The sequence below is a fragment of the Coffea eugenioides genome, chromosome 11 (genome assembly GCF_003713205.1).
Source record: "Coffea eugenioides isolate CCC68of chromosome 11, Ceug_1.0, whole genome shotgun sequence".
Taxonomy (NCBI): domain Eukaryota; kingdom Viridiplantae; phylum Streptophyta; class Magnoliopsida; order Gentianales; family Rubiaceae; genus Coffea; species Coffea eugenioides.
Genome location: NC_040045.1, coordinates 39,075,033 through 39,089,073, shown reverse-complemented (window position 1 = coordinate 39,089,073; position 14,041 = coordinate 39,075,033). Strand labels below are relative to the sequence as shown.

At 34.1% G+C, this 14,041-nt stretch overlaps 1 protein-coding gene across 1 annotated transcript; it reads left to right on the top strand.

Annotated features, from left to right (window-relative positions):
* Window positions 1-4,055: 4,055 nt before the first annotated feature.
* On the top strand, window positions 4,056-9,784 carry LOC113752537 (loricrin-like). The gene is made up of 3 exons (XM_027296651.1): window positions 4,056-4,191; window positions 7,963-8,192; window positions 9,560-9,784. Exons 1-3 carry the CDS (start codon window positions 4,056-4,058, stop codon window positions 9,782-9,784), a joined length of 591 nt encoding a protein of 196 aa, XP_027152452.1.
* Window positions 9,785-14,041: the final 4,257 nt, after the last annotated feature.

Sequence of the window (14,041 nt, the reverse complement as noted above, 5' to 3'; positions counted from 1 at the left end):
AATCTGATGATGAATAATAATTACCTTCACGTTTAATGCTAAAGATTTCACAACCGAAATCACCGTCTATGTCGTCTCCGTGCACAAATTCTGCAGTGAATATCCTCACAACTTTGTACTCTCCCGTAGAAGGTACATGTCCAAAACCAATTGCATGGCCCCATGTTTGTGGAGAGCACTCTGGGAGTATTTCAAATTGGTGAGTTATAGGATTACATAAATGAAAAGGCCCAATCATCCCCAATAAAAAGTATCTTCTGTAAATACACAGTAGGCCGTTGCAGGGGGCCAACACCATGTTCAGTCCTCTATCCGTATAGTGTTTTCCTCTAGGCATATAGTATTTTCCTTCCTTGGTGAATTCTTGCACTTGCATTTGAAGAGGGCTTTCAATGGAAGCCTTGATAGTACGTTAGTCACTATCTCAATTGGGAGTTCTGCCATCTTCCTCTCTCGATGTTAAACTCACTCCCAAGAACTTTTCTTTTCTTTCGTATATTGTTTTGAAGAAATTCTTGCTTCAAAGTTTGTGTCACTGTGCTAGGTTTTACGAGCCAATTCAATCCGTAGAGAGACTTAAAAGGACAATTTTGAAAGTAAAGCCCTACAATTTAGGCTAGGATCTCGGTTTCAGTTCATTGAGGATTCTGAGTATCACCTAGAAATATTATTGCCATAATAAGCTAAGTGTCCTAATTTTATGCCTTGTCATTTAAATCCTTCCATGTTTTACTCAGTCACAAATTCGATTTCAAAACGAACACTACAACTATTTGGGCTAGGGACTAGTTTTCGATAGATATAGGATTCAGAGTGTGTAACTTAATACTTTTGCCACTATAAGGTAATTGTCCAGAAACTTTATTTTGGACTGGTCCAGTAAGAGAGCTCCATTTGAATGTCCCAAGGGGGAATATGAAGTGGGGTTTTATTTGTCCAAATGGATACTAGGTCCAAGATGAAACGTCTAATAGATGGGCCAATTTTTTCCTCCCGTTGTTTAAATCCTCCTGTTATTTAATCAAGAGTCTTTTGGTCAAGAGGAGAAAAAATATTACACTTTCAAATTACAGTATATATACCCATTTTAACGATATATCTGAGGTCTAAATAAAATGAATTAGTTTAAATTTAAACTAATTTATTTTTAAATAAATGTATTTACATTTTAATGAAATTTGCGAAACCGTTGGAGACGGTTATATTGACAACCATTTCAATCTCGGATTTTCACAATACTTACGGTGTTGGAGTTTAGGCTGGACATTTTATGATCTTTTCAGCGAACATCTTCTATTGATAGTTGCTACTACTCCATTGGATTGTCGCTTCTTCTTACCAATTTAAAACAGAGTATGCGTATTGTTGTTTGTTCTTTTAGGGGGAGAGGTTAGAATTCTGAAACAAGATAGAAAGAATTGAATGGCCACAAATGTGACAAGAGTCTTAACCAATTGGATATTCCCACAAATATCCCCTTCACTGGATGTTTCTGCTCTCTCTTTTTGCTTTTCCCCTACGTGTTATGTACGTTATATTTATATATGGTTCCAGGTGCTAATGGCTGTTGAATTTGATGCCTTTTTTCTTGATGTTGCCTTCCCAAATCCCCATGTCCATTCATCACTTACCTTTCTCTTGATCATATATATATAGATTCTTGCGGGAATCTGATACCAGGAAAATGTTTAGTTTATTCGATCTGTGGAGGCAGACGAGTTGAGAAGCTTTCTTCTAGCAGTTGTCAGCAGGACTTTCCAATTTGATATTCTTGTTTTCCTTTTTTTATCCGTCCCAAATTATATTCTACTTTCCAGTTAAAAAAATAAAATTAACTTTTAACCTCTCTAAAATGTCCTTATTTAATGTACTTTATTATCAGTGAATATAACCTACTTTATTCATTAATTGTTTCGATTCATGCCTTGAATGGTGCAACTTTTTATCAATATTGTTGTTACCATTACCATTAATATAAAGGTATAATGTTTAGTTATACTATTAATATTAATGTAAGGGGTATCTTAGGAAATAATAGACTAGATGCACTCTTTAGATAAAGTTAATTAACTTTTTAAACTATTTGAAAAAAAAAAACAAAAGCTATCAAAATAGGAGAGAGGGAGTACTATTTTGTTATTCTATCCTAATCTATAGGAAAAGTGAGTCTAAGGAGGCTTGTGTGTTAGGAACTAATAGGTGTGCAAACCTGACTAGACCAAAGATGGAGCCATAGATTTTTTTTACTACAAGTGGGGTTTGAACCCGCCATCTACAGTCCAAGGAAGGACTTGAGTCCCTCCCTAGTAGCCAGGGAGCTAGGCTCAGTGGTTTGTTAACCGTATTCGATCACTGATAGTTTCTATGCGAGTCACGATGGTATGACAATTTTGTACTCGCAATTTGGACCTGCTCTCTGTTGAATTTGTATAGCTATAAGGAGAAAAAAAAATGAACAAAATTTACATATGATTTTATTTGTCCCTTGAATTCTCAGTTTGTCTTGAAACCGAACTTTTCAATCCATGTTCCATCCATAAAATTGTCATCATCCTATTCTTCATCATATGCCCTGGCACCAGTTTGAATTTGTAGACTCTGCATTAGATTGACATTAATGTCATATTTATCTTTAGTTATGCTGAATCCTTCCAAGTTCCAATGGCATATCATTAGCTTAGCCCTGCATGTGACAAGTAATCAGATGATTAAGACAAAAATGGTATCCAAATCATTATTATCTTTGCATAGACATGTTGTTTAGGGATAGGCATTTAGATCAGAAAGGTAGCCCTTCGGATTGTTCTCAAAGCCAGTCCTTGTCACTTGAATTCTGTGGCATAGTAAATTGTCATACTACTCTTGTATCTCTCTATTATTTTTAGGATAATTTCATAAACCTCTCTTGAGGTTTCTAACAATTTCACTAGCCTCCCTTGAGATTTGCAAAATAATACTTACCTCCTTTGTAGTGTTTTATTGGAGGAAAATTACTCATATACCCTAAGATATTATTCCTTATTGGAAACTAACATCTAGCAATTAAGTAATTAGGGTAGTAATTAACTGTTAGTAACTAATTAATGAAAATAGCTATTAGAAAACTTTTGAAATGATGAGCAATAACTTGCAATTTCAAAATGGTGCTAATTGATGTACCAAATATTTGTTCACTCTTAAAAATTGATACACCAAATAGTAATTTTTCTGGATATTTTGTACTTTTAAAAATCTTCACAGTTGCCTTACAATTAAACTTGCAATAGTTGTTTTTGATGCTAAAGGTTGTGGATGAATTTTATGATTTCCTCCTGTAGTTTGACAAGGCTATAGTTTCTGCACCTACACTTTACCTTCAACTTGCGAAATCTATAGAAAATCACCTCAAATTTTCACCTACTGTTTTTCCACCTCAAATTTTGCTGCTTGAACTGAAAATGAGATCCATCTTAATACTCCTTGTTGCCTTTATATGCAAAATGTTAAAGACAAAAAAATAGCCATTATAATCCAATGCACTAGCTGTTGATCTAACTTTGTAGAGAAAGTTAGTTGGTACTTATTTTTGGTTCTTTGCTATTTATACTTACATTCCCTTGCTTTTATTAATATGTTTTTCATTCCTTTACAATACAAGTTGTACACAAGCATAAAGGGTATTTGTTGAATAAAAGTTTTATCTCTCTTCTCAAAGTAATTTTTTAATGCCTTTTTTTTTCTAATTTTGACTGATTTTGTTACCAAAACCTTAACTTCAGGGGAGGTTAGTGTAATTTTACGAACTTGAATTGGAGAAAACCAAAAAGGATTTTTGTAGCGGCTGCTCTATGATCAAATTAAATTGATTAAATTGAAATTTCTAATCCTAGAGCATGAATGATAAATATCTTAACCAAAATAAAACACTGGTTAACAAAATTAACTCAGCGTCCTACTTACGAATCGTTGCCTTTTTTTGTCTGGGAGTAGGATGGGAGATATAATCATCTGGATAATGAACCACAATTTATACTACTGCATTACTTCAAACTTGTTACCTAAATGGCAACTTGAGAATGGGTGGCAAAGGTGGCAGTTCTGGCGGCAACAGCGGTGGAGACAACGGAGGAGGGAACGGAAGTTCTTGTGGCAGTGGTTTGTCTAAGGGCGGAGGCAATGGTGGTGCCGGCGGTGGATATATTAAAGCACCGGGTAATGATAGGTCATATATTTCAAGAGTCGGATTTGAGGCAAATCCTCAGCTCTACATTTCGGGCGTACATGGTAGCCAGAGGGACAAATGGACTTTTACATTGAACAAAATGTTAGAATTTTTAAATAAACATCAGATCTATGTTGAATTGTCAGCTCCATATGGTTTGGATCAACGAAAATTTTATTGAAGTATTAAACTATCTGTAGTAAGTGGATTTTTTGCTTTCCAATTTTGGTATTTTTTTCTTTAGCAATTACTCCATAAAAAGCAATGGAATTTATTGGAAAGATAGTTTAATTTGGAGAGCACTTCCGACTCGTTTGATTAAGTTTTAGATCATAATTACATGCAAATATGGTCATATGACTACCTCCAATGGCCACCTACAAGCAACTTATTTCTTAGCATTTTTTTCAGTTTGATATCTACTCAATTTTCTTGAGGCATAGCATATATATGTATACGATAGATCTACATCTATTCTATGTTTCGAAGAGAGGGGGACCTGAAGAGGTCAAGCAGAAATCGGAGGGGACTGAACCTTGGCTTGCCACATTTTTCGGGACCTCATGGTGGGAGGCAAGGTTTGATCTCCTGGCCTTCCATTCGACCAATTTTGGGCGAATTACTCAGATTATGGTCGAGAAAAAAAAAATCGCATATGTACCGATCTGACAAGCTTCTGGTACCAATCTATGGGTACCGGGCCGTGTCAGCCCGGCACCCAAACTTCGTCAATTATTTTTTTTGACTTCTGACACACAGCGAGAAATTTTTATTTTTTAAAAAAAGCTGTCGGCTACCGGGCTGACAATGCCCGGTAGCCAACAAGGTCTGAAAAAAAGCTGGCTGCCGGGCAGAGAGAGCCCGGCAGCCACAGGCCTTTCCTTAGCTTCCGCTTATAGCAACAAGAATGCCTTCCCATATTTAGTGTAACTTTAGCAGTAATATTGCTGGAGGGAGAAGGGGTGAAGGGGTTGGAGAGAGTTGTTTGTTTTGGTTGATGAAAAAAAAAAAAGAGGCCTAGAAAATGAAATGGTAGCCTGGTCGGGAATCAAATTGAAAGGGAGGAGCCTTAAAAAGGAGGTCACATTCAGGCTTTCAGAAGCAAAATTTTAAGATTACAGTATATTGATTTTAAAAAATTCATTTTGGCTTAATTTTCTACCAACGTGAAATGGAGCTCCAATATATGTGACTTGCATATGTCTCATCACTTTGGTTTGCAAAATTAATGACATTGACAGCACTTGTGGGGTATAGACAGATATTTATTGGGTGGAAAAGAATGAATTCATGATATAAACTTGTGTAATTAATTGACTAAACAGATGCCTAATTAGTAATTAAAAGTATTTGATGGTACAAGTTCACATATTTGAAACAAGTTGTCATATTGACACATCTGACTTTTTATAGGATACAATGAGAACCCTTACTCTTTCCTTTATCAACAATTTTATACCTGCAAAACATAGGGAATTTTATAATGCATTCTTCTTTAGCGCTTTGGAATTTTTTTAAAAAATAAATTAATGATAAAACATTTAATTTGTTAAAATTTATCATTTGTTTTATCATTTAATTTGTTTTAACAAATGATAAAACATGCATCATATATAAAAGAAAATTTAGTGAAAAAGAAAATTTTAATTTGAGTATATAGTAACTTTAGTTGTAAATAGTATTAGGATGAGTTTTAATCGGTTATAATCAGGTATTATGATTAAAATAACAAATAAAGGTGATTACCACTATAAAGAACTCACATTAATTTTTAAAAAACTTCTTGCCATTTCTTCTTGTCTTTCCTGCATATTAAATCAAATATTTCAATCATACAATTTGGGGTATTTATATTTATGTTCATCTTACATTGATTTTTTTATTGCATAATTTCAAATAATTATAAAATCTTTATTTCAATTAAAACTTAATAGACAACTACTTGAAATGCCAAAAAAAAATAACTACTTACATATTATTCAATCGACTTAACGATATATAGTTACTTATATTATAATAGAATATTTAATTAATTATTTTAATTTACCAAATATAAGTATTGAACATTAAATAATGAATAAATTTTTAAAAAGACTTTTATTATAATTTTAAAATATGTAATATTTTTCATCCATGCATAATTCGCTTTTTCGAGTGTCCAATATACTTCTTTGTGCATCTCCACATTTGCATTGCTTCTGCTTATTGTGCGCAAAAAAGTGAACTTTCCACCATAAAAATGTAGCCAATGTTTAATTCTTACCTCCACTTTAATTCCGTGGATGGAAGAATATTGTCAGAAATGCATTCTTCTTTAGCGCATTTCAAAATTTTTTTTTAAATAAATTGGACTGGCTGCTGGGCAGTGTCAACCCGACAGCCAGCTTTGTGCATCAGAGGTGTCGGCTACCGGGCCTTGTCAGCCCGGTAGCCGACAACTTAAAAAAAAATCTGCTGCCGGGCTGTGCAGCATGTCGGACACAAAAAAAAAAAAAATTGACTTGCTTTTGGGTGTCGGGCTGACACGGCCCGGCACCCATAAGTATGCAATAAGCCACTGTCAGAGCCGCAGATGACCGAACTTTCTTTTCCTCAACAATAATCTAAGTAATTAGCCCCAATTTTGATGGTGGCCACTGAGCAATTACATGTTAACTTTGTCACCTTTGTCGTTTTTTCCGTAGAAGACACTACTATTAGATGTTAGAGAATGCATGGTCTTTAAATTCTATGAATTCTAGGCAAAGATCAGTCTTCCCTTTAAATGAATATGAAAAAGAATGTTAACGAAAAAAGTTTTTCCTTGACTGCCAACACGAAGCAATACCATCTCATGGGAATTAATTAAAACTGCCTTAGTAAGTGTGAGTAGTAAAATTTAAATCAGAAGTATGACACTACAAATTTCAATTGTTACCATCAAAGCGCATTAAACAAATAAATAAACCAAAGAAAAAGTTTTTCACCTTCACTGCCATGCATAACTATCTACAAGTACAAAACATCTTACAAGGTCTTAGAAAATTCTTTTTTCCCTCCTTACAAAAGTAAAGTCTTAAAAAATGTTAGAAAAATGATACAAAACGTCTCTTATATTTTGCAACATGATTTTTTTGTCCCTCACTTTTAAAAGTGTAATTTTACGTCTCTTACAAATTTACATTGGTCAAATTTGATCCCTACCTAAGTTTTTGAATAGTTTTTAGTCGGAATGGACCATGTGCTTTACACGTGATCATTTTTTAGGGTTAAAATTGTCAAATTAAATTTGACATAATCCGATCCACAGTTTCTCATAATTCACAAAGTGATTTTTTCGAAAATTTTAAAGATTATTACACAGATAAAAGCATATGGAAAATAAATTTTTTCCCTTTTCTTCCGGGAACCTTATAATATAAATTCCCTAATGATCTGTAATTCGTTTTTCAGATTCTTAGTTGGACTATAGATTGAACAGAAAGCTACGAGGGAATGACGTTCAGAATTTTAAGGGTTAATCTTTATCCACAAATATCTCGAAAAAAGAGTACAAATTCCTTGAATTAGATGTCATATGGTAAAAAATCCGTGCAGTCAAATTAGTTTCCCCATGCAGTCATGCATTTGACTCTTAAATTCACAAGAAAAATTTATCATTTCAAGTGCATAAATTAAATACATCCTAATCAAATTATGCCTATATAAACCCCACTCATCATCCAATTGAAGTATCGGCATCAAAATTGTAATAACTTCAACAATTACTACTGTTGTTTAAGTGATCAAGATTGAAGAGCATTTGGAGATGGATAACAAGGGTTGCAGCAAAGAAACTGGAGCAGGCGCAGCAGGAGCTGGTGGTGGCAATAGCAGTGGTGGTGGGACTAACAAAGGTGGCAACAATGATCTGGTCATGAAGGCTCCGGGTGGTGATGGTGCATATCTATCAAGGACTGGCTTTGAGAGCGATCCAAAGGGCTACTTTTCTGACCTGCATGCTAAGGAGAAGGCCAGCAAATGAAGAAGGGATGTTTGAGTATCTAAAGATAAATAAAAATGTTGACTATTTATGTACTTTCATCAACTCTAAAATTTGGATCAATGGAGATAATATATTGAAGTACTCCCTCCGTCCCACTTTGATAGTCCTGTATTCCTTTTTCAATTGTCACAAATTGTAGTACACTTTCCAATTGAAGAATATAGTTTGTATTTTAATTTTCCTAAAATACCCTTATTCAATGTAAGTAGTTGTTACTATAAACCTACCCCATTTAATGAGAATTGATTCTTTTTTTACCATCAATTCAAGTTCCTATAAAGTTGTACCATATTTAATGTGAGGGTATTTTAGAAAAATAGCAATCTAAATTTATTTTTCCAACAAAGTTAACTACTTTTTCTTAAACTGTGTGAAAAAAGAAACGGGACTATCAAAGTGGGACGGAGGGAGTATTAAACTACCGGTTTTGTGTTCACCCCATTTAGTTAATTTGTGGCTTTAAAGCATTCTTTTGCATTAAATAGTCCCCACATTTTCTTAAGGCCGAATAACCAATAACTATTTCGAAGCCAAATGCACACAATTGAACACAGTTTACAGGTCAATTCCTCAATTTCTACCATCAGAGCTAATAAGGCGATGTTCACTCTTGTCAAGAGGGTTATAGATAAAAACTAAAAAACAAAAACAAAATCTTCGTACATTCTGTACCAAAAATCCAACAACAGTTTTGTCTGGAAGGTCACTTGCATTTCAAGGGGCCTTTTGAAGGAGGCCTTTGATTATATATATCAGCTATAATCTCAAATAATACCCAAAAAACAAAAAAGCTTTAATCAAAAAGCAATAATTAATTTTTTGCCTCAAAGCTTCTCGGTTTCAACTAATAAAGGATCCTGAATATGTGGACGAAAATAGTGCCATAGCGGAAACATCATAATTTATTCCTTGCCACTTTTTTTCTTTTTTTTTGTCAAAAGCGGTATTTAATTTCATTTCTAGCTTGATAGCATAAGGTTTGTTATAAAAGTGTTACTACCCGAGTGATCTTTCTGTGCACTCTATTCTTGACCATGAAATGGATTGGGTGCATTAGAAAAAAAAAGGTGAATTTGAATTTGGCCTTCTAAAATAGACCAACTTAACAATTCAACTTACCAGTTCAACTAAACACTTAAAACTGGAAATTTCGATCCAAATGACGCTTTGTGTCAATTCACATATGTTTATTAATTAAAATTTCGTCAAACTTAAGTGGTATAATGAATTCCTAGCAACTTTGTAAGGGAAGGGCTTTAATGAGATACAAGGGAAAAAGATAGTGAGTGCTCTTTTGATCAGTTAGCTAAAGAGCAACTTTAAAATGGGTCAAGGTGGGAGTTCTGGAGGAGGAGCCAAAGGCGGTGGAGGCAACGGAGGAGGGAAAGGAAGCTCCGGTGGCGGTGGTTCGTCTAAAGGCGCGCAGCGGCAGTGTTGGTGCTGGCGGTGGATATATGAAAGCGCCTGGTGGTGGTGGCTCATACATTTCAAGAGCCGGATTTGAGGCAAATCCTCGAGGATATTTCTCGGGTTTACGTGGTGGCCAGAAGGGCAAATGAACTTGTCTATTGAATAAGATGTTGGAATCTATTAAATAAACGTCAGCTCTTTGTTGAATTATCAGCTTTGAATTAAACGATTTATATTGCCAGGAATATTTGCTTTCAATTTTGACATCTTTTTTATTTTACAATTATAAAAGGCAATGCTTTGAATTGAACTAGAGTTTACATGCAACTGTGGCCATATATATGACTATCTCCAATGACCACGTACAGCCAACTTATTTCTCAGCACTATTTTCGGTTGGAAAATTACTGGATTTTTTTCTGTCTTAGCATATAGCCATCCATATATGCTTGCGATAAATTTTTGGTAAACAAAAAAAAAGGAATTAGTGGGCATTATTTTACAAGACCAAACATATAGACTTTCTCACTTTTGTCATTTTTTTACATAAAAGACACTACTACTATATATTGGATGTCAAAGAATATATAAATAAGAAATGCAAAGCCTTTTCAATTGATCAATTAACTCTAGGCAAAGCTCATTCTTGATTTCTTCCTTCTCTAGTTAAATAAAAATAAATGACAAAAAAAAAACTAAGGAAAGAGTTTTTCCTTGACTGCCAACACGAAATCAGAACATCTTGCTGGAGAATTAAATAAAACTGCCTCAGAAGTCAATGTGAGTGGTTTCCAAATCTAAATTAGAAGTATGACTCTACAAATTTTAATTATTACCAACAAAGTTCATTCTCTCATTAAATCCAAAAGAAAAGAAAAAAATTTGTATGGATACAAATTTGAATTAGTATCAAGAGAGAGAGATAGAACTAGCTAGCATCAAGAATTAGTATCCATTTCTGGAGTATGGATACAAAATTGAATAAGAATAAAGGAAGATGAAAACTAGGGGTGGGCAAAATTATCCGCTAACCCGAAAATCCGTCATATCCGATCTGATCCTATTCGAAAATTAGGATATCCGATTTTTATTATTTGATCGGGTCAAAAGAGGGTCGGGTATCCGCTAAGATGCGGGGTGGGTTAGGGTCACATAATTAAAAACCCGCGGGTACCAGATCTGCCCCTCATATATATATATATATATATATATTATACACACACTATAAAATAATAAGTTAGAACTAAATAAGTAATTTTATTGAACAAATTGTATTACAAATATGAGAGACTATAGTTTATTTATAAGATTCATTTGTAAAGGCCATGATCTTATATTTTATAGAAAAAAGTTTAATTAATGTGGAATATATATATTAAAAATTGTGCTACTTATTTCAACTTTTATTGATTTTGAATTCTTTTAATTTTTTTTCTTTATCTTATATTCTCTTCATATGCTTGTTTCTTGGTGGGAAACCTTTTTTTAGAAAAAAAATTATTAAATCTTAGATGAATGTATAAAATATAAAATTAAATTGGTATAAATAATTTTTAAAAAAAATTAAATAATAAATGGGGCGGGACGGGTACCCGCTGATTCGACCCTATCTCAGCGGATACTTTATAACGGGTACCCGCTGATATTCGGAGCGGGTAAAGGTCAGAAAATAGCTGACCCGCAAGGTGCGGGTCGGGTCAGTCAAATGATGAATGGGACGGGTACCCGACCCGCGGATACCCGCTGATATTTGGGACGGGTAAGGGTTAGAAAATAGCTGACCCGCAAGGTGCGGATCGGGTCAGTCAACTGGTGAACGGGGCGGGTACCCGACCCCGCGCCCACCCTTAATGAAAACAGAGCCACTGAAGAAGATGAGGACAAGTGTGCTGCCAACAGAAGCTGCTACTTTTAAGGATTGGACCAACAGAACACGTCTCTTGTACGTGTCATCATATCCAGCCTTAAAGTTCCAACCGCTCTTTTCATGTCTGAAGCATGTCTTCGGCTTTTCTTTCATCCTCACCGCCTCAATTCTCTGTCTCAGAACACTCAAGTTTCTGTCCAATATATTTGCTGAGTTCCCTGCAAAAAAAATCCAAACACATAAGAAATCTTGAATATCTAATGTTTTTAAAACAAACCCTTAATTATTATCCCAGTTCAACGTTTTTACCATGTTTGGTTGAGGGTTCAATTGGAACAACCATATATAATCTCTCATCCCCGTTATCACGAACAGAAAGGTTAAGTGGGATGCGCCAACTTAGCAGAAAGCAATGAAAAGAATGAAAAAAAAAAAAAAGGCATGCATGAAGTGCCATTATACCGGAGACACTGTATATATGATTATATTCCTGTTAAGTGTCCTAATTTTATTCCTTGTCATTTAAATCCTTCCATTATTGACTAACAAATTCGATTTCAATTTTCTTAGGAACACTACAACTACTATTTGGGCTAGGGACTGGTTTTCGGTTGATTGAGGATTCTAAGTATAACTCAATAATATTGCCATTATGATATTTCAAGATAAAAATATTGCGATTATGAGATAAATGTGGAGAAATTTGATTTTGGACAGGTCCAAAAAGAGAGCTGTATTTGAACATCCCAGAGGAAGATGTAATTATTGATTGTTTATGCCTCCATTAATTACTTGTCAAAATTAAGCAGAGTTCCCAAAAACTTAAAGATTGTTTGGTGTTATGCAGTCCTATACTTTTGCCTTGCATAATGTACGATTAGTGGGTTAAATTTGAGTTCTAATTGTTGCTGAAAATGACACGGAGAGCCCTTGATGAGAGTTTATCTAAATACTAGACTATTTTGTGGCCTTTCTTGACTGCATAATGATGGTCCCCTTGTTTTCTTTCATATTAAAGTGTGGCAGTACCGACTTTGTAATTAGCCGTCGTTAGTTGCTATGCGAGTCACTATGGTATGACAATTTTGTGCTTGCAATTCAGACATGCTCTTATCTCCTCTCTGTTGAATTGTATAGCAAAAGAGGAAAAAAAAATACATATGATTTTATTTGTCCCTTTATTGGATATAATCACAGAAGAGCCTGTTTTTTCCAGATAAGGCTTATGCTTGTATATTAACGTTTGAATTTCAGAACAGTAGTGATATTACTTTTTCTTTTCTTTTTTTTTGTTGGATAAAAAAATTGTTTTTCTAGCCCTTTTTCTAGTTTTTTTTTTCTATTTGCATGATTATTAATTTTGGTATAAATTGATGGGCTTGACTGAGTCAAGAAATTAGTACCATAGAAGCAGTGGGGGCAGCTTCCTATGAGCTGCTGGGAAATTGGGTACAGTCGTGAAAATGAAATTGGTTTGAATTTTCAATCGAAGGACTTGAAAATGCATTTAGTAAAAAGAATTAAATGTTTAGAAAAGGAAAGATTATGTGGATTTCTTTAAATTTTTGCTATTTTGTTACAAAATTACTGTACTAATCCATCGCTCAACATTTAATTTCCTTTGAAATTGATATCATTTATGAGCTGGAGACCTTATTTCTGTTCATAGAAAAGTCATATGATTTGCTTGTATTCAGGAAAATAGAATTGAGCTTTTCTTAGCTTCCATTTGGAAATATGATCATATAAATCAACGGCAAATTATGGCTATGGACCTTTCAAATATTTTTTTTTCTTTTTTTGGGTTCTTTTGCGGGCTAAACTCTAGGTAGAATATGTTTAGTTATGTTTTTCCGGTCATTTATTTTTGTAAACTAGGCATAGAAAGAAGATAAGGGAAAAATCATAGAGCGATGAAATGATCTTTTGGGGATTTGATGGATTCACCAAATGGGAAGTTATAGGCTGAAAAAAAAACACTTTTACACATAGTTAATTTTTACCTCATTGACAACAAGATAGTGTGATTCATGACAGAAATTAAACGACAAATAATGAAAAAAATTGTTATATAACAATTTTGAAAGTGGCATACCTCATATACCTACCAGGAAAATTTTGCAATTGTTAGGTGATTTTGTCTTTTGGTCTATATATTAAGGCTCTATATTTAAATGAAGAAGATCACAAATTTGGATTCATGAGAAATAATTCGCACACATTATTAAAAATAAAAAAGTGTCTTAAGGCTTTCATTGTTGAAGATCATTGTTATGACAGCCGCTAATCTTGCCTTACAAGTCCCAAATTGGCCTTTTTATTTGTTCATTAGGTCGGTATTGGACCACTCTCATTGACCAAAGGAGACAAGAATTTATTGGCTTGGAAAACTTTACTAGTTTGCTGCCCCTGCTTGGTCCCAAAAAGACGTCAATTATATTGAAGAAGAAGAAGCTTTTTCTTAGAGGACATGGAAAAAGAAATGTAACAGAAAGCGAAAAAAACTCATACAGAGCTGACGATCACTTCATCTTCTCTT

Excerpts from the sequence above, each read along its gene's own strand:
- LOC113752537 (XM_027296651.1), top strand. The coding sequence starts at position 4,056 with ATGGGTGGCAAAGGTGGCAGTTCTGGCGGCAACAGCGGTGGAGACAAC. Across the intron at positions 4,192-7,962 it reads TGGATATATTAAAGCACCGG|TGATCAAGATTGAAGAGCAT; the intron begins GTAATGATAGGT and ends CTGTTGTTTAAG. Across the intron at positions 8,193-9,559 it reads ACCTGCATGCTAAGGAGAAG|GTGGGAGTTCTGGAGGAGGA; the intron begins GCCAGCAAATGA and ends AAATGGGTCAAG.